At 40.6% G+C, this 21,558-nt stretch overlaps 1 protein-coding gene across 1 annotated transcript in view; it reads left to right on the plus strand.

Moving 5' to 3' along the window:
* The window catches only part of crispld2 (cysteine-rich secretory protein LCCL domain containing 2), a 55,568-nt gene extending 35,023 nt beyond the window's left edge, over window positions 1–20,545 (plus strand). The window contains exons 11-15 of the mRNA XM_034190350.1: window positions 85–128; window positions 220–292; window positions 461–536; window positions 10,409–10,539; window positions 19,163–20,545. Of these exons, the coding sequence (XP_034046241.1) occupies window positions 85–128; window positions 220–292; window positions 461–536; window positions 10,409–10,539; window positions 19,163–19,214 (376 nt within the window). The 3' untranslated portion in view covers window positions 19,215–20,545. The remainder of the gene's footprint in view (window positions 1–84; window positions 129–219; window positions 293–460; window positions 537–10,408; window positions 10,540–19,162) is intronic.
* The last annotated feature ends 1,013 nt before the right edge of the window (window positions 20,546–21,558 follow it).

Here is a 21,558-nt window from a genome sequence, read left to right on the forward strand (position 1 = left end):
TGAAACTTATTTTCCAACCACAGATTTCATTACAGTTATTTTCCCTGAATTCTAAATGCTGTGATGTCTTTTACACTTTTACAGTAAATATAAAGCCAGCAACGCATTTACAGTGGCTGAAGTAGAAGGTAAGAGGTGCAATGTTTGCCAGAAAATAAGAACTACCTGCTCATGTGTACACTGGCTCACTCAGTCATATTTCTCTCCTCTGTATGACAGAACTATCAGCTGATTGTTACACTACAGTGGCTGAAATCTGCCCTTTTAAAAAGCCCTACTCAAACTGTCCAAGGTAACGTCTAAGATCCAACAACGTTTTATCATGCTGTTGCCAGACAGTGACTGATTTTGATACACAGGCATGTCATGTCAGATTTAAAATGTTCCATTCAGTTATGCTTTCACAACATTACAGTAGGATTATACCCGAGTTAAAGATATAACGTGTTGTTTCCCTCAGAGTCTTCTGCCCAGCCGGCTGCAAGGAGCAGCCCTCTTATTGGTCTCCCGTCATCGGAAACAACATCTACACAGATGTGAGTAACACATTGTTTTGTCACCAAGTGCGTCCTAAATAAAGTTGCATCATATTTCAGGCTCTCAGACACTGAGTAGGTTTTGTGATGCACACGATGGAAAGTCTTTTGATTAAGGTCGGAGTTTGGTTTAGGGAAAATGGGAGTAATCATGAGGCAAACCTGATTTCCAGTAATGTATAACTCTGTAAACGTCTGACTACTCCCTTCAAAAAGTATCTCTGACTAAGTGACTGTGTCAGAGATTTAGGAGATCGAAATACAAAATCACAAGATTTCAGGAAGACTGGCTTATGCAGAGATACTCCAGCGTCAGCACCCAGCAGACTAAACTTATCAGATGTTCCGTGTGCGAGTACTTACGTATGTACACCACCCGCCGTGGCTCATTTCCCAACTTTTACTGTTTCATAACGTCACTGTGGAGTTTAACCAGATTTAACTTGGGATGAAACTGCTGACATACGATGACTCCCAGCTGACCTAAGATCAGAATTTTCCCAGAGATTCTAAATAGCCACATGAACACACACGCACGCACACACACACACACACACGCACTAACAAAAAAAAGCACAAGACAGAACATATCATGACAGAAATGTTGCAACTAAACAGCCATATATTGTCCAGTAGTAACAGTGATGGGACTGAACAGACAATGAGTTTAAGGTTCGAGTCCCAGTGAAACAGACTGTGGTAGTAAGTCAGTGACAGGTTAATGAAATAGATTTTAAAAATAATTTTGACTGTGTTTAAAGCTTGGTCTCCAAATAAAGGGCAAACCAGGTCAATGTCCATTGACATCCATCCATCCATTTTCTTCCGCTTTATCCGGAGTCGGGTCGCGGGGGCAGCCGCTCAAGCAAAGCCGCCCAGACCTCCCGATCCACACACCTCCCCCAGCTCCTCCGGGGGAACCCCAAGGCGTTCCCAAGCCAGCTGAGAGATGTAGTCCGTCCAGCGTGTACTGGGTCTTCCCCGGGGCCTCCACCCAATGGGACGTGCCCGGAACACCTCTCCAGTGAGGCATCCAGGGGGCATCCGGAAAAGATGCCCGAGTCACCTCAACTGGCTCCTTTCGATGTGGAGGAGCAGCGGCTCGACTCCGAGCTCCTCCCGAGTGACCAAGCTCCTCACCCTATCTCTAAGGGAGCGCCCAACCACCCTGTGGAGGAAACTGTGCAAATGTTTTAGGCACATTTAATGCATCATAAAAGCATAAAAAATTATGAAAACATGATAAATATTCATAAATAAATTAAATGTGATGAATTTCAACTTTAATGATAATCAATATGAAAATTGGGTTCTATGATTTTTCCATGGCAGCACGGTGGATTAGTGGTTGGCATTGTGGCCTTACAGCAAGAAGGTCATGGGCTTGATTCCCACTTGTGGACTTTCTGTGTGGAGTTTGTATGTTGTCCCTGTGTTTGCGTGGGTTTCCTCCGGGTGCTCTGGCGTCCTTCCACATCCAAAGACATGCAGGTTAGGTGAATTGTAATCTGTATAATTGTCCAAGTCTCCCTTGCAAAAGAGATCACAATCTCAATGGGACTAACCTGGTTAAAAAAAGATTAAATTAAAATTTTCTGTATATAAGTTGTACCAGAGTATACTGAGTCCCAGGACCTCAAAAAGTATTTTAAGAAAAACGTGATTTAAAGTTTGAGTAATTGTGTTTTACAATCATTTTAATATTGCATGATCATTTGCAATTGTGTTTTTATGGTATTCTACTGGGCAGTACACTTACAAAGAAATTATTATTATTATTATTATTAAATATAGCTCACATATGCACTTTTGTTGGAACTGATTTTGCATTGACATGCCAATAAAAAAGGGAGGGGAGGAGGAGCATCAAACTCTACTGTTATTACAGTGAGGAAAATAAGTATTTGAACACCCTGTGATTTTGCAAGTTCTCCCACTTAGAAATCATGGAGGGGTCTGAAATTTTCATTTTAGGTGCATGTCCACTGTGAGAGACATAATCTAAAAAAAAAAAAAAAAAAAAAAAATCCGGAAATCACAATGTATGATTTTTTTAATAATTTATTTGTATGTTACTGCTGCAAATAAGTATTTGAACACCTGTGAAAATCAATGTTAATGTTTGGTACAGTAGCCTTTGTTTGCAATTACAGAGGTCAAATGTTTCCTGTAGTTTTTCACCAGGTTTGCACACACTGCAGCAGGGATTTTGGTCCACTCCTCCATACAGATCTTCTCTAGATCTTTCAGGTTTGGAGTTTCAGCTCCCTCCAAAGATTTTCTATTGAGTTCAGGTCTGGAGACTGGCCAGGCCACTCCAACACCTTGAAATGCTTCTTACGGAGCCCCTCCTTAGTTGCCCTGGCTGTGTGTTTGGGGTCATTGTCATGCTGGAAGACCCAGCCATGACCCATCTTCAATGCTCTTACTGAGGGAAGGAGGTTGTTTGACAAAATCTCACAATACATGACCCCATTCATCCTTCCTTCAATATGGTGCAGTCGTCCTGTCCCCTTTGCAGAAGAGCACCCCCAGAGTATGATGTTTCCACCCCCATGCTTCACGGTTGGGATGGTTTTCTTGGGGTTATTCTCATCCTCTAAACATTGTAAGTGGAGTTGATTCCAAAAAGCTCTATTCTGGTCTCATGTGACCACATGACCTTCTCCCATGCCTCCTCTGGATCATCCAGATGGTCACTGGTGAACTTCAAATGGGCCTGGACATGTGCTGGCTTGAGCAGGGGGACCTTGCTGCCCTGCAGAATTTTAAACCATAACAGCATCATGTGTTACTAATGTAATCTTTGTGACTGTGGTCCCAGCTCTCTTCAGGTCATTGACCAGGTCCTCCTGTGTAGTTCTGAGCTTTCTCAGAATCATCCTTACCCCGCAAAGTGAGATCTTGCATGGAATCCCAGAACGAGGGAGATGTAGTCCATCCCAGCCTTGTGCATGTCTACAGTTTTGTCCCTGGAATCCTTAGACAGCTCTTTGGTCTTGGCTATGGTGGACAGGTTGGAGTGTGATTGACTGAGTGTGTGAATAGGTGTCTTTTATACAGGTAACAAGTTCAAACAGGTGCAATTAATACAGATAGAGTGCAGAATAAAAGGGCTTCTTAAAGAAAAATTAACAGGTCTGTGTGAGCCAGAATTCTTGCTGGTTGGTAGGGGATCAAATACTTATTTGCAGCAGTAACATACAAATAAATTATTAAGAAATCATACATTGTGATTTCCGGATTTGTTTTTTTTTTTTTAGATTATGTCTCTCACAGTGGACATGCACCTAAGAGAAAATTTCAGACCCCTCCATGATTTCTAAGTGGGAGAACTTGCAAAACCGCAGGGTGTAGGCTTCCGTTTTGCAATTTGCAACAGTTGCAATTTTCTGTGTTCTGCTGTATCTGTTAGCTGTTTGAACTGAGCTGTTTGAGTTCTTTGAATTAACAGTAAAAATTAACAGTTTTTACTTTTTTTTACTTTTTCACCGTGCTCCAACGCCTAAAGAAGACCTCTAACGGTCGAAGCATCGCGACGGAGCACTTTTATCAGCTAACCTTCATCAGCGTTGGCAAGCTAACTAGCTTGCTAACGCTTTCGTTTTTATTTTTATTTTATTTTTTAGCACTGTTGTCGTGCTGCTCCACAGCCTGCCTAGTGGATTTTTATTTTATTTTAGCGCTGTTGTCGTGCGTTACCTGTGCTGCTCCACAGCCTGCCTAGTGGATTTTTATTTTATTTTAGCACTGTTGTGTGTTACCTGTGCTGCTCCACAGCCTGTCCAGTGGATTTTTATTTTATTTTTTAGCACTGTTGTCGTGCGTTACCTGTGCTGCTCCACAGCCTGTCCAGTGGATTTTTATTTTATTTTTTAGCACTGTTGTCGTGCGTTACCTGTGCTGCTCCACAGCCTGTTCAGTGGATTTTTATTTTATTTTTTAGCACTGTTGTCGTGTGTTACCTGTGCTGCTCCACAGCCTGTTCAGTGGATTTTTATTTTATTTTTTAGCACTGTTGTCGTGTGTTACCTGTGCTGCTCCACAGCCTGTTCAGTGGATTTTTACCTGTGCTGCTCCACAGCCTGTCCAGTGGATTTTGATTTTTATTTTATTTTTTTTAGCACTGTTGTCGTGTGTTACCTGTGCTGCTCCACAGCCTGTCTAGTGGATTTTTATTTTATTTTTTACCACTGTTGTCGTGTGTTACCTGTGCTGTTCCACAGCCTGTCCAGTGGATTTTTATTTTATTTTTTACCACTGTTGTCGTGTGTTACCTGTGCTGCTCCACAGCCTGTCCAGTGGATTTTTATTTTATTTTTTAGCACTGTTGTCGTGTGTTATCTGTGCTGCTCCACAGCCTGTCCAGTGGATTTCTATTTTATTTTTTACCACTGTTGTCGTGTGTTACCTGTGCTGCTCCACAGCCTGTCCAGTGGATTTTTATTTTATTTTTTACCACTGTTGTCGTGCGTTACCTGTGCTGCTCCACAGCCTGTCTAGTGGTTTTTTGTTTTGTTTTGGCACCGTTGTCGTGCGTTACCTGTGCTGCTCCACAGCCTGTCCAGTGGATTTTGATTTTGATTTTATTTTATTTTTTTTTTAGCACTGTTGTCGTGCGTTACCTGTGCTGCTCCACAGCCTGTCCAGTGGATTTTTATTTAGCACTGTTGTCGTGCGTTACCTGTGCTGCTCCACAGCCTGTCTAGTGGATTTTTATTTTGTTTTAGCACTGTTGTCGTGCGTTGCCTGTGCTGCTTCACAGCCTGTCCAGTGGATTTTTATTTTATTTTATTTTTTAGCACTGTTGTCATGCGTTACCTGTGCTGCTCCACAGCCTGTCTAGTGTCGGATTCCCTGTTTGGGAATCCGCTAGCTTAGCGTAGCTACTAGCTCTTAGCCGTTTTAGCATGGCGGCTTCTCCTGTCTCTCCCGTACTTTTCTGCTCTGGGTGTGAAATGTTTAGTTATTCCTCGGCCTCTTTTAGCAGTAACGGTACTTGTAGTAAGTGCAGCTTATTCGTAGCTTTGGAGGCCAGGCTGGGCGAATTGGAGGCTCGGCTCCGCACCGTGGAAAATTCTACAGCTAGCCAGGCCCCTGTAGTCGGTGCGGACCAAGGTAGCTTAGCCGCCGTTAGTTCCCCCCTGGCAGACCCCGTGCAGTCGGGAAGGCAGGCTGACTGGGTGACTGTGAGGAGGAAGCGTAGCCCTAAACAGAAGCCCCGTGTACACCGTCAACCCGTTCACATCTCTAACCGTTTTTCCCCACTCGACGATACACTCGCCGAGGATCAAACTCTGGTTATTGGCGACTCTGTTTTGAGAAATGTGAAGTTAGCGACACCAGCAACCATTGTCAATTGTCTTCCGGGGGCCAGAGCAGGCGACATCGAAGGACATTTGAAATTGCTGGCTAAGGCTAAGCGTAAATTTGGTAAGATTGTAATTCACGTCGGCAGTAATGACACTCGGTTACGCCAATCGGAGGTCACTAAAATTAACATTGAATCAGTGTGTAACTTTGCAAAAACAATGTCGGACTCTGTTGTTTTCTCTGGGCCCCTCCCCAATCAGACCGGGAGTGACATGTTTAGCCGCATGTTCTCCTTGAATTGCTGGCTGTCTGAGTGGTGTCCAAAAAATGAGGTGGGCTTCATTGATAATTGGCAAAGCTTCTGGGGAAAACCTGGTCTTGTTAGGAGAGACGGCATCCATCCCACTTTAGAGGGAGCAGCTCTCATTTCTAGAAATCTGGCCAATTTTTTGGGATCCTCCAAACTGTGACTGTCTAGCGTTGGGACCAGGAGGCAGAGCTGTGGTCTTATACACCTCTCTGCAGCTTCTCTCCCCCTGCCATCCCCTTATTACCCCATCCCCGTAGAGACGGTGCCTGCTCCCAGACCACCAATAACTAGCAAAAATCTATTTAAGCATAAAAATTCAAAAAGAAAAAATAATATAGCACCTTCAATTGCACCACAGACTAAAACAGTTAAATGTGGTCTATTAAACATTAGGTCTCTTTCTTCTAAGTCCCTGTTGGTAAATGATATAATAATTGATCAACGTATTGATTTATTCTGCCTAACAGAAACTTGGTTACAGCAGGATGAATATGTTAGTTTAAATGAGTCAACACCCCCGAGTCACACTAACTGTCAGAATGCTCGTAGCACGGGCCGGGGCGGAGGATTAGCAGCAATCTTCCATTCCAGCTTATTAATTAATCAAAAACCTAGACAGAGCTTTAATTCATTTGAAAGCTTGTCTCTTAGTCTTGTCCATCCAAATTGGAAGTCCCAAAAACCAGTTTTATTTGTTATTATCTATCGTCCACCTGGTCGTTACTGTGAGTTTCTCTGTGAATTTTCAGACCTTTTGTCTGACTTAGTGCTTAGCTCAGATAAGATAATTATAGTGGGCGATTTTAACATCCACACAGATGCTGAGAATGACAGCCTCAACACTGCATTTAATCTATTATTAGACTCTATCGGCTTTGCTCAAAAAGTAAATGAGTCCACCCACCACTTTAATCATATTTTAGATCTTGTTCTGACTTATGGTATGGAAATAGAAGACTTAACAGTATTCCCTGAAAACTCCCTTTTGTCTGATCATTTTTTAATAACATTTACATTTACCCTGATGGACTACCCTGCAGTGGGGAATAAGTTTCATTACACTAGAAGTCTTTCAGAAAGCGCTGTAACTAGGTTTAAGGATATGATTCCTTCTTTATGTTCTCTAATGTCATATACCAACACAGAGCAGAGTAGCTACCTAAACTCTGTAAGGGAGTTAGAGTATCTTGTCAGTAGTTTTACATCCTTATTGAAGACAACTTTGGATGCTGTAGCTCCTCTGAAAAAGAGAGCTTTAAATCAGAAGTGTCTGACTCCGTGGTATAACTCACAAACTCGTAGCTTAAAGCAGATAACCTGTAAGTTGGAGAGGAAATGGCGTCTCACTAATTTAGAAGATCTTCACTTAGCCTGGAAAAAGAGTTTGTTGCTCTATAAGAAAGCCCTTCGTGAAGCTAGGACATCTTTCTACTCATCACTAATTGAAGAAAATAAGTTATTTTCATTAGTTACTTCATCCAAACCATCAACATGCTTATTAGACCCCATTCCTGCCAGGCTGCTCAAGGAAGTCCTACCATTATTTAATGCTTCAATCTTAAATATGATCAATCTATCTTTGTTAGTTGGTTATGTACCACAGGCCTTTAAGGTGGCAGTAATTAAACCATTACTTAAAAAGCCATCACTTGACCCAGCTATCTTAGCTAATTATAGGCCAATCTCCAACCTTCCTTTTCTCTCAAAGATTCTTGAGAGGGTAGTTGTAAAACAGCTAACTGATCACCTGCAGAGGAATGGTCTATTTGAAGAGTTTCAGTCAGGTTTTAGAATTCATCATAGTACAGAAACAGCATTAGTGAAGGTTACAAATGATCTTCTTATGGCTTCGGACAGTGGACTTATCTCTGTGCTTGTTCTGTTGGACCTCAGTGCTGCTTTTGATACTGTTGACCATAAAATTTTATTACAGAGATTAGAGCATGTCATAGGTATTAAAGGCATTGCGCTGCGGTGGTTTGAATCATATTTGTCTAATAGATTACAGTTTGTTCATGTAAATGGGGAATCTTCTTCACAGACTAAAGTTAATTATGGAGTTCCACAAGGTTCTGTGCTAGGACCAATTTTATTCACTTTATACATGCTTCCCTTGGGCAGTATTATTAGACGGTATTGCTTAAATTTTCATTGTTACGCAGATGATACCCAGCTTTATCTATCCATGAAGCCACAGGATACACACCAATTGGCTAAACTGCAGGATTGTCTTGCAGACATAGGGACATGGATGACCTCTAATTTCCTGCTTTTAAACTCAGATAAAACTGAAGTTATTGTACTTGGCCCCACAAATCTTAGAAGCATGGTGTCTAACCAGATCGTTACTCTGGATGGCATTTCCCTGATCTCTGGTAATACTGTGAGAAATCTTGGAGTTATTTTTGATCAGGATATGTCATTCAAAGCGCATATTAAACAAATATGTAGGACTGCCTTTTTGCATTTACGCAATATCTCTAAAATCAGAAAGGTCTTGTCTCAGAGTGATGCTGAAAAACTAATTCATGCATTTATTTCCTCTAGGCTGGACTATTGTAATTCATTATTATCAGGTTGTCCTAAAAGTTCCCTAAAAAGCCTTCAGTTGGTTCAGAATGTTGCAGCTAGAGTACTGACGGGGACTAGCAGGAGAGAGCATATCTCACCCGTGTTGGCCTCCCTTCATTGGCTTCCTGTTAATGCTAGAATAGAATTTAAAATTCTTCTTCTTACTTATAAGGTTTTGAATAATCAGGTCCCATCTTATCTTAGGGACCTCGTAGTACCATATTACCCCATTAGAGCGCTTCGCTCTCAGACTGCGGGCTTACTTGTAGTTCCTAGGGTTTGTAAGAGTAGAATGGGAGGCAGAGCCTTCAGCTTTCAGGCTCCTCTCCTGTGGAACCAGCTCCCAATTCAGATCAGGGAGACAGATACCCTCTCTACTTTTAAGATTAGGCTTAAAACTTTCCTTTTCGCTAAGGCTTATAGTTAGGGCTGGATCGGGTGACCCTGGACCATCCCTTGGTTATGTTGCTTTAGACGTAGACTGTGGGGGGGTTCCCATGATGCACTGTTTCTTTCTCTTTTTGCTCCGTATGCATCACTCTGCATTTAATCATTAGTGATCGATCTCTTTTTCCTGGTTCTTTCCCTCAGCCCCAACCAGTCTCAGCAGAAGACTGCCCCTCCCTGAGCCTGGTTCTGCTGGAGGTTTCTTCCTGTTAAAAGGGAGTTTTTCCTTCCCACTGTGGCCAAGTGCTTGCTCATAGGGGGTCGTTTTGACCGTTGGGGTTTTTCATGATTGTTGTATGGCCTTGCCTTGCAATGTGGAGCGCCTTGGGGCAACTGTTTATTGTGATTTGGCGCTATATAAGAAACAAGTTGATTGATTGATTGATTGTTCAAATACTTATTTTCCTCACTGTATATCTCTGGGATGCCTAAAACCTTTGCACAGTACTATATGTTGCCATATAATGTGATAACTAAGCATAACAGATGGTGGAGACAGCTCAACAAATAATATGAATCACTTTTTTCCCAAAACTAGAGTAACTTTAATTTTTGACACGTCACCATTTTCATGTATTTTCTTAACCCTATAATTCCGTAGTACAAACAAAATGTTTATGGAATCCTTTTAAACAGTTAAACAATGTGGCATATTTAAAACATGATTGGAGCATTTTATTTATTTATTTTTAATTTAATTTTGACCCCTGGGTAATCCTTCCGGGCTATAGCGAGCACTGTGGGAAGGTTTATACATTTTTGTGTAGTCAGTGGGTATGCTAAGGCTGGATTGTAAGTGTTCTTTTGTCACCTTACGTGTTACCAAAAGCCTGCTCTGCCCGTGGAATTAAATACTGGCATTCTTACAGTCACTGGATTGTACAACAGTGTGACAGAGGAATCCCTTCCATTCTCAGGCACTCAAAATGTATTTGTGCAGTGTTGTTCAACCTGATGCTGGTTAAACACAAGAGAACGTGCCTCATTAGGACATATGGACCATGTTTGGGCAAGAAATGAATTATTCTGCTGCAGACTGTTGATAAGAGCGTATGGAGTGTCGTGCTGGAGCCAGGCTTCTGGCTCAGACTGTGGAACAAATGCCTGCGTGTGAGCTGACATGTGTCTTTATATTACTGCACTGTATGATCCACTTTGACTGATAATAGAATAATGAGAACAATATTTCTAGCTTTTCATAATCTTTGTCTGCTTCATTCTCTGTCCAAAGAGCTCCAGTATTTGCAAAGCAGCCATCCATGCAGGAGCCATCCCAGGAGACGGGGGCTTTGTGGACATCCTGCCGCTAGACAAGAGAAAGAACTATGTTGGAGTTCTGAAAAATGGCATCCGGTCTGAAAGGTACGACTGAATTTTGGTGTGTTTAATGGTCAATTTCTATAGCGCTTTTCCATCTGATGCAAATGCTCAAAGCTCTTTACAGTGATGCCTTACATTCACCATTTGATCACACTCACACACCAATGTCAGTGTGCTCTCATGCAAAGTGCTCAACTGCTCACCTGGAGCAATTTTGGGATTAAGGACCTTGTTGGTACTAATGGACACCTTACTCAGTGTATTCAGAGAGTGTAATTCCGACATGTCATGTGAACATTTTAAAGGTGATATAAGGGTTAATATTAGTGTTTAATAGTTATAAATGTATATTTAAGCGATTACTTGAAATAGCCATTCTTAATATCAACTATCAGACCCTGCATAGGACTTGCAGTACTTCTTGGCTGGATCTGGGCTTTTAACCAATTTCCCCCCAAATCAAATCCCTTTGTTCTTGGATGACCCCTTACTTTGTTCACATAAATGAACACACAAAGCTTAAAACATTCCCAGCACGTGCACTACTACTGCATGCCGGTGTAATGATGTACTCATCACGCGCCATATCACGTACCTGCAGGGAACGATAGTGATGTAATATTACTTTTTAATTTTGGCTATTATAGTCTCAGTGTGGAACATTTACGTCATACTTGAAGAATGCAAATAACTGTTCATGCATTGAGATTAATGTAGTAAGTCCCTTCAGCTGCTCTCTTGTTTTCACTCGGGGTCACCACAGCACGTCTGAGGTGGATCTGCATGTTGACTTAGCACAAGCTTTACGCCCGATGCCATTCCTGACACAACTCCATGTTCCACGGAGAGTGAGCAGGTGAGTTTTGAACTGAAAACTTTCCACACTGAAAACAAGTGCACTTAACCACTTGGCTGCCATCTGCCATCAAGGTTAACATAACAGCATCTTATAACAGACCTGAGCTACTACAAGAGCAATATCACAAAACTGCCACCATATGAATATCCTAAACACCCCATATTGTGGCGTTTCAGGCTAAACATCAGCAAAGTTCCACACTTCTGTGATGACACAAAAGAATCACAGGGCATGTATAATAATGAAATAACCGTAGAAATAATAATTAATTGTAATAAAGCAGTTAGGGCCCCAAATCACTGGACACAATTGCCAATTTTTGCGTGAATAAACAAAATAAAAATTATAAACAAAAAGCAAATATTGCCATGTCCTGATGTGCATCAGTTCTCATCATGCAAGTGGACAGCATTCCATTGTAATTTTTTTGTTATTGTTATTGGCCTGTCACACCTTCATGATTTAGCCTGCGTATGCTGACGTATTAAAAATCCGCTGGCGTATGTCTAATAAGTTATGCGCAAGGTTTGTATAAGTTAAGAGCATGTTGAAGCATACTAGTATATGGCGTAGTTCATCGAAAAATTTTGTGCATGCACAATATTTTCGACACACGGCAGCATATGGCTTATGCGTTCCACCTATGCCGGACATAAGTTGTATGTAAGTTATGCGATTGTTGACACACATTACTTGTAAGTTACCCATAAGTCAAAATACATTAAGATAATGTTTAGCATAGTCAAAACGTTTGAGTAACTTGCTTTGAACCTATGTGTAACTTATCGACAACGCATACTGACGTATTTGACGTGTTCCGAACGACCACAGAACGTGTCAGCTACTGTATAATGGCGTATTGTGCATTTCCACAATGGGTACTATTGGCCAATATCAAATCTATCATTTTGCTCTAAAATTCTGGAAAAAGTGGTGTCACGGCAGCTCGTGGACTATCTTACTGAGAATAATCTCTTTGAGCCACTGCAGTCTGCTTTTAGAAAATATCATTCCACAGAGACAGCTCTCACTAAAGTGGTGAATGATCTTTTGCTTACGATGGATTCGAACACCACTACAGTTCTGTTGCTGTTAGATCTCAGTGCTGCATTTGATACAGTGGATCATCATATTCTACTTGATAGGCTGGAAAATCATTTTGGGGTTACTGGTAGTGCCTTGCATGGCTGACGTCATACTTGACCAGTCGTTGTCACTGTGTTTTGTAACACTACCTCTAACCTTAGTGACATGAAATTTGGGGTTCCACAGGGGTCCGTCTTAGGCCCCCTGCTTTTCTCCCTTTGTATAGCGCCCCTTGGGCACATATTGCGGCATTTTGGGATTACCTTTTCAGTACTATGCTGATGATACTCAGTTATACATGCCGATAACTGCTGGTAATCTCATTCACATAAAATCCTTAGAAGATTGCCTTCCAGCAGTGCGAAGTTGGATGTCTAAAGAAATTCCAACTTTTAAATTCTGATAAGACTGAAATGATGGTTCTTGGTCCAGTGAGACATTGGCATCAATTTGACCAGCTAAAGCTTAACCTAGGCTTGTGTGTCATACATCACACTGACAAAGTGAGGAACCTTGGGGTAATTTTGATCCTATATTGTCCTTTGACCTCCACATTAGAAATATTACTAGGACTGCTTTTTTCCACCTGCGAAATCTAGTGAAGATTTAGCCCATCCTGTCTATGGCTGATGCTGAGACCCTGATCCATGCGTTTATCTCTTCGAGATTGGACTACTGCAATGGTTTTTTTTCTGGTTTAACGCAGTCCAGCATTAGGGCTCTCCAATTGGTTCAAAATGCTGCAGCCAGACCTTTGACACAAAGCAGAAAGTTCGACCACATTACACCCATTTTGGCATCCCTTCACTGGCTTCCTGTCCCAGTGAGATCAGATTTTACGGTTCTGCTACTAGTCTATAAAATTGTTCACGGACTGGTACTTCCCTACCTAGCTGACCTAATTAAACCTTACATACCAGCCCAGGCTTTGCGTTCTCAGGGTGCAGGACTACTTTGTGTCCCTAGGGTGAATAAGAAGTCTGTGGGTCACAGAGCTTTCTCTTATCGTGCCCGTTCTGTGGAATGATCTCCCTGCATCAATAAAACAGTCAGATTCTGTGGAGACTTTCAAGTCCAGACTTAAGACGCACTTATTTTCCCTTTCGTATGGCTAGCATACTGGTATAGTTTTGTTTTACGCTTTTTACTCTTTTAATTCATTTTATTAGGAAACTGTCAACATCTACATGCTGGTGGTGGTTGAAACGCAAGCCAAGCCAGACTTAACCATCCTGACCAGTACCATACCGTGCCGGACTGCCTGTTCCCTGGAAATCGGGCTGTCAGCATACGCTGGCTAAATCATCATGGTGTGACAGCTGCATAACTTATTTAATTTATTAAAATTTTTGATAAGTCGGTATATGCTGGGTAAATTGTCAAGGTGTGACAGGCCCTTTATCAGGTTTGGTTGTTAGCAAAGCTGGCGGGCACATACAGTCTTGTGATCGACTTGTTCTCTGGTAGGATCCGATGTTGGTCAAATGTAGTAGATATGTTGGGCCTATGGCTGGGAAGAGCTCATTAGATAGAATCAGTCAACAATTAAGGTCAGAAGTCAAGGTCAAATTTTCATTTCTGTTAAGAGCTTCCATTAAGAAATGGACTCTCCCCCAGTGACTGCTGGGATAGGCAGCTCCAGGCCCCATGTGACCCTTAATTGGAATAAACGGGTACAGAAAATGAATGAAATTCAAATTTCTATTGTTATTGAACATGACATGCCAGAAACTTTGAAATATAGGATTTGATCATGTGTGTTTATTGCAGTTTGTCTGTTAGTGAATTAATTTGTTAGTTACAGCAGATAGCATATACACGTAACAGAAATATAAACACAACACTTTTGTTTTTGCTGGTGTGGTTACTTTGGGAGGCTGGTCCCTCAAGACCCTTGACCTCATCTGCCAGTCGCCGCGCGTCCGTTGATCCCAGGGAAGGTGGAACCAAAGAAGTCATGACACAAAAGAATCTGTTCAGCTTGCACCCTGCCTGATTTACCGTTCAGAACAGAATTTTATTTAAAACAGCATTGAGTAGTAAAATCAGTCTTACACAGAGGTCTGTGGATCCTGTTCTCAGCCCTGACGTAGCCTTGGCTCTCAGCAGGAGATAAGAAGAAGAGTCCCCCATGCTATCTATCATTCACTTAAATAACCTCCTCTAACAGTGATTCAGCTATTTTTGAGGCGTTGTTTTGTCCCTTCCTCTCACTGGTCTAAGAGGTTGGTGAGAACCATCTGCTTCTGGGAATTCGCCTCTCTTCGCGTTGTGTGGAATAACTATTTTGGAAGGAGAGGTTTCCAGCACGTCACTTCCCTCGAGTGTCTTTACCACACACGTCCCTGACTGACCTGTACAGGACGAGTCATGGCCACATGCTTCAGGCTTCCTCCCTTGTTCCTGTGAGAATCTGCAAAGCAAGTCTATGTGTGGGCATGAACACACTTCGCAAGATTATCCTTAGCCATAACATATATCTTGTATGTCATCAGGCTAGCGTGCACAGATGTGCCTGCAGTTCAACACTTAGTTCCACAGCAACAATATAGACTGGGCACATCTGGTCTAGACAGTCCACTGATACCAAACAGGCCGCATAAGCAGTTACACTATTCCCACAATTAGGCCAAAGCAGGATGACAAGTACAATATCTTCAGCACATAATGTGCTCTTACAAAGAAGCCCTAAGTCTAATACAGTGGATATTATACTAATACGAGTCTAAACACGTTCAACTGAACAGTACAAGCATACATGAACACAATATGATCATAAAACAGTCAAAAATATATACATTTTAATCTTACAGACCAGGTGATTTATTCTGGTTGTTTCTGAAAGATAAACACAAGAATTAGTAGCAGAAAATGCAGTAATACCGGTTGGAGGCCGGTTGGATGTACTGCTAAATTTTCAGAATCACTTTGGAGAGGGCTTATGGTAGAGAAATGAACATTCAACTCACGGGCAACAACTCTGGTGGACATTTCTGCAGTCAGCATGCCAACTGTACGCTCCCTCAAAACTTGTGACATCTGTAGCATTGTGCTGTGTGATTAAACTGAACATTTTAGAGTGGCCTTTTATTGTGGCCAGCCTAAGGCGCACCTGTGCAATAATCATGCTGTCTAATCAGCATCTTGATATGCCACAGCTGTGAGGTGGAATGGATTGTCTTGGCAAAGGAGAAGTGCTCAGTAACACAGATTTAGACAGATTTATGAACAATATCTGAGAGAAATAGGTCTTTTGTGTATATAGAAAATGTTTTAGATCTTTGAGTTCAGCTCATGAAAAATGGGAGAAAAAAACAAAACAAAAGTGTTGCATTTCTATTTTTGTTCAGTGTACATGCATACATCTATCTTTTCCGGGGTCGGGTTGTGGGGGGGAAGTCAACATGATATCTCAAAAAGACATGAATGGATTTCAGTGAAGGAGGTAGACCTTGGGTCAAGGAAGGTTTTTTTTTTTTAATTGGAGTGAGAATCCAGAATAAGGAGAAGATCTTTCTATTGGTCTTTGGGCTTGATTGATTTGATTCTTATCTTGAATTCAGCTTTCATCTCTAATCCTGACCTTTGATCCAGATTGATGATCTAATCAGAAAGAAGAGAGAGAGAGAGAGCAAGAAAAACTCAATTTGGTTGCTGATGTTTAAAGATCATAGTTAGTTAGTCAGGTGTTTGTTGTGACTCACTGATTCCCTTGTTTTCCTGAAAGTTGCTACAGTGATATTTGAGTCTTGGGTCATCTGGTTTTCAGGTGCATTAAGGGGTGAGGCCACTCAGGAACCCCTGAAGGGTTCTTTGAGTCTCTTTGGGTAATTGAAAAAAGAAAGAAAGACAGAACAGAAATACAAAAAAGAAAACCCACCACCATATAACATGAGGTAAAAACATCTGAAGGAGCATTAAAGGTGATAGAGGTTGAATGGGGTATTAATCCTTGTTCTGTGATGTGATATGTAGCCCCCAAAAAATTGGTTGGGTCTGTAATGGCTCAGAACCTTCCTAAAAGGCTCTCTGAAACAGCTATGTTACTATGCTGGGTTTAGAATGCCTCGTTTGCCTTTAATGGCGTCGTTTCGGAGCTTATTTGGCAACCTCATTATGAAATGCAAGTAGGTGGTGCTGATCGGTTGCCGTTGTTTGATTGGCTGCCCTTGCTCTCACTGAAAAGAAAGCATTATTTATTTATTTTCATTGCTTTTATATTTTCTGTTGTGTTTCTATTCAGGTTTATTTTTGCCTCTTTCTCTAAAATTGTATATAATAATCATTAGATTATTAATATATAAACAAAAATAAATTTAATAAATATTACAATTTGAAAACAAATGCACCCGAACGTGATGACAGCTGCAATGCTAACTTTTAACATTGAAAATGCCATAGACATGCTAACGTGTTAGCATCGCTCCCGTTTTTAAGTTATAAAATACATTTATCAACTGTTTCAGAAGAACATAACAGGTCGGTTTAACATAGAAAAGGTAAATAATACTCACAGACGTATGCTCTTTAGGGTTTTAGCAGGAGAAAATTAAGCAAAAGAAAGAAAGAATAATCGAAGTATTGCTTCAATCTGCGAACCACTGCTTCGATTGGTTCAAGGTTCAAAGCAAAGCCGCGCTGCAGAAAAGTTGTTTACGGACCCGCTGCAGGGTCTGTAATCAATACAGAAATGATCATTTTCCTGACAAACACCCCCCAAAACAACAGCCACTCTGAAGGACCGATAACATAATCGTTAAGCACAAAGCTTATTGATGTCGGTGGATCGAGTCATTTCTTAACGATACCCAAAAGGAACCGGTTCTCGATACACATCCCTAGCTGCTAAGGGGTTAGCTCATTCCCTTTAGAGGAACAAACCAGAGCTAACATGCCATTCTAACGTGCAATTCTTACAACAGGAATATGGCGCAACACAAATTTAAAACAAAATGAAAATGTGATACTTACAGGCTGTACTGACTGCTGGGGTTGATTTTGTCGCAGAGTCGGAACTGACCCTCTACTGAGTGTTAAATGCCGACTAAAGCCAGCTCGAAATTGTGCAAGGTTTGTGAAACAGTCCTCCGTGAAATGCGCAGAGCAAAGAAATACTCGGCGGTTGTATGTACTGGGGATGCGGTTAAAAATGAATAAAAGCCAGTGATCGCGTACATTGCTTTCCGTGGAAAGATCGTAGTCCGCTAAAACAGCCTGGGAAAGCACAGCTGTAGCTCACCATTGCTTCTCTTCGAGTGTTACGAATGGGTGGGCACAACCTTATGAATAATTAATTTCGAAGGGGCGTGTGTGAAAGGGGGTGGGTGTGGGTGCGTGTGTGGGGGGGCTGTTGGTGAAAAAGTGATGTAAGTTTTCTCTCAAAAACGGATTAGCCTGTTTTCTAGGGGCAATTCAAAAAAGAAGAAATGCTTGAAACAGAGGTTCTGAAACTTGCTGGCACTTCGTGTGTTTTCCCTACAGCGGGGAGACTCTGAACTAACACCAAAAACATGAAAAAGATGATTTTGATTCTCTATCCCCTTTAATGATGACCATTTAAAATCATCCTCTCAATGATGATACGACTCAGAGTCAAGCATGAATGTACTGAAGCGCTTCAAAATTGCTTTCACCGCGCTCTGCATATTTTCTACCACTGTAATAAAGGAAATCCTGACAATTGTTATATCAAAAGAACCAATACTCAAATAGTCACAACTAAAATAAAAGTAAAATTGTTGAGAAAGAAAAACCTGACTGATAATCCCCAAAACCCTGCCTTGATTTAAGTCTCCTGTAACATTGCATGGAGTGGGTGCCGTGCCCCCACACTGTTTCTCACATTGCTCTCATGTCTGTGGCCTGTTCCAGTGAAACTGTTTCAGCAAAGAAGCCCTTGTGGCCGTGTGTGCTGGCATGTGGGCTTGTAAGAGTAATGGTGCGGTTTGGTATGTGGATGGGCCACACGTGGGAGCTTTGCTTTCTTTAGCCAAACATTACAATCGCGTATGTGGAGTGCTGAATGGCCAAAATAATCCAAGCCTGAGTAATGTGGAATCTAACGCTGACCTCTTAAGGTATTCGGGTAGGAGGTCAATAAACGACTGAGAGACAGTCCGTGCTGTGTGCCAACATCACGGCAGGGTGAACAGTTTGGGTTGGAAAATAATCACAACCAATCAAATTAGTCAAGGATGGAAATGCTGTCAGCTGATTAGTCACTGCTTTCCTGTATTGACAATTATCTGTGATTATCTGTGATTTGATCCCATCTGGACTGGCCTATTCTGATTATTGATCATGGAAGCATTTCAAGGTTTCTCCACTAATTAACTAATTAGAAAGTCATCAGTTCTAAGACATGTGGTAGCTGGAAAAGTTACTAATTTGGCAAAAGTGAGTCATACTACCAGGACAGCATTTGGTGGATGTTCTTACAAAAACATGTTAGAAACATCATGATTGCATGTGATCAATTTGCTGCCAGTTGAGACATAATGCAAAAAGGCATACTTGTTTGTTTTTGTCCGTATTTAATAGAGGTGCACAATACTGGGAGAAAAAATGGCATTGCAGTATTATTGTAATGAGAAAATCTACACTATATAACTTGAATACTTTTATTTGGAAAGAACGATTCAGTGATATTGTAGAGGAATCAGTCTGCACAGAAATTGTCTGCACGTGTGCTTACAAGCTTTTTTGTTGTCTCTCTTGCAGCAAGAGCCACACGGATGGAGGTTCTTTCCGCATCTTCGCTGTGAGGGAGTGAGACGTCGCTCATCCTGATGCAGACAGAATCCCCTGAGCTGCTTTTATTAAACAGTAAAACAGACCCACAGGTTTGACACCACAGTTATGTATATGTGCCTGAAGTGGGAGCAGACACCAAACACTTTGGACGCCTTCCCACTGAAACAAGACGCATCCATTAAAAGTAATTGCTGTTTGGTGTGTTGACAGACCTTTATGTTTTTAACTTCAGATATGGATTTTATTTGAAACACTTAATCTGTGAATATGTAATGCTGGGATATATTAGATCAAACTGTCATCTCGTTGCCATAAGATTATCTAATTTGTTTAATCCTGTTTTATAGAAATCATCATGTTTACAGTGCTGTTCTTATTACAAAATTATGAATTGGCTTTTATACACAGGAATGTATACAGATTACACTGTATTTAATCATTGTGTACAGAATATGAGAGTTTGTTGTTGTTTTTTTTAAAGGAATGCAACATATTAAGATTTTTATGCTCAATTTTATTTTGTGTGTATTTTATCACCTTCTTCTGCCCATCAGGAAAATTCTTGCTTTTCAACAAGATTTAGACTGTGATGCCAAATCGGTCTAAATTGTGTGTATATTTGAAGTGAAAAGCTTGTTTTTAGACCCTGAAAAAGAGAGGAAATGGTGCATTAACCTGAAGTGCATACAGGCAGCAGGTACTGCTGCAGGGAAATGTTGCTTCCCTGAAGAATGCTTCAGTGCCAGACATGTGGAGGTGATTTAGAGAAGGTGTTCCACTGGTCCATTCACTGTGGAGTCCAGCTTTGGGTCAGATTGATCTCTACAAAGGTGCAGATACAGAGAATATAGTTAGTAACACATGCATTTAAAATATCAAACAACTCATGTTGTCCTTTTTGCTTTATTATTTTCAATTGATTTCCATTCCGTTCTACATTTCTGTTATTTATACATGGAAAATGCTCCACTTGTGTCTCCACAGATGAATACACAGCATGCTACAAGGCCAAATGTTCAGATTCCCTTTTTGCATAAATGCAGTGCATCATAGGAAACATTGTATTTGGGAGATTTGTACATATAAACCATTTTATTGTTGTTAAGATACTGCGAAATTACCCCATTTAGAAAAATAAACACAACTTACCAGCTTCAACATATTTTCCTTTCAACACGTTTAAACTTTTTATTTATTCTACCTCAGTCCTAATGCTATGCAAGATATTGTAGCCTGTTTTTAATGGAGAATACTAAATTCTTTGTAAAGTTATGGGAAATGTAAATACCAAGATTTGTGTTTATGAATTATCTTTCATGCTTTGAGATGATTATTAAAATGTTAATTTTAGCATTGTTTTCATTATATTGTTGTCTTTGTTCTAAAGATTGAGGTTCTTTCATGGGTTTCCTATTTTGTTCTGCACAAAGCATGTTGTTAAAAAATATCATATACCACATTGCAGCAGTAGCACATGGTGAACAAAATCACTCTGAGAATTTTGTTTCAATTTGCATGGTGCTTGATGGAATGACTGAAGATCAGCCAAGGACAGTGATTTGATTTTGAGAAAAATTGTCCAGGGTCACACGCCAAGGACATACTTTGCACCCAATGTTTTATTTATATACAGGAGGTATTTTGAATGGCTATTCAGAGGAACTGGTTACAGATACACTTCGGTTACTATTAAACACTAATGTGAAGTCATGTCAACTTTGGTCTCATGACATTTGCTGTTGGGTGATCATAACTGTTTGGAGCCAATGCCGTTTAAACATTGTAGAAGGGTTCTATATATCAGTCAAGGATAAAGTGGTTCAGTTCTGGACAGAATTGATCAAATGTTAAAGCCACAAAGAGCCACATGAAAAGTTGAGAGGCAAAACACTGTCAGTCCAAAACAGCTAATTTGTAGATGAGGGCAGCATACACTTGGCTATTTAGGCCACTATCAGTGTGCAAAATATTAAAGAATTTGAACACATCATTTTCATTTTATGTACATTTTTATGAGTTTTGTTGCAAATTCACATTTTAAATTACATTTTCTGGATAAAAAATGGACAGCATTTTACATTTAAACTATTCACATATTATGGTACTACTGAATTGCAAACATGTAATTTGCATGACTCATCACTCTGAGTTCCCACTTGTGTTCTTTATTAATTAATGATTATACTACTACTACTACAAATATTAATTGACATCTTTATTTGTGAAAAATTTCACATAAATACAACAGAAGAACAATTCAAACAAATAGAAAAAACAAATCTCCTCAGGAGAAAGATAAATCATCAATAATCCATTGTAATTCTTATTTGTAAAGAAATCCATCATTTACTAAATTATTTCTC

This window comes from Thalassophryne amazonica, chromosome 2, assembly GCF_902500255.1.
Source record: "Thalassophryne amazonica chromosome 2, fThaAma1.1, whole genome shotgun sequence".
Classification (NCBI taxonomy): domain Eukaryota; kingdom Metazoa; phylum Chordata; class Actinopteri; order Batrachoidiformes; family Batrachoididae; genus Thalassophryne; species Thalassophryne amazonica.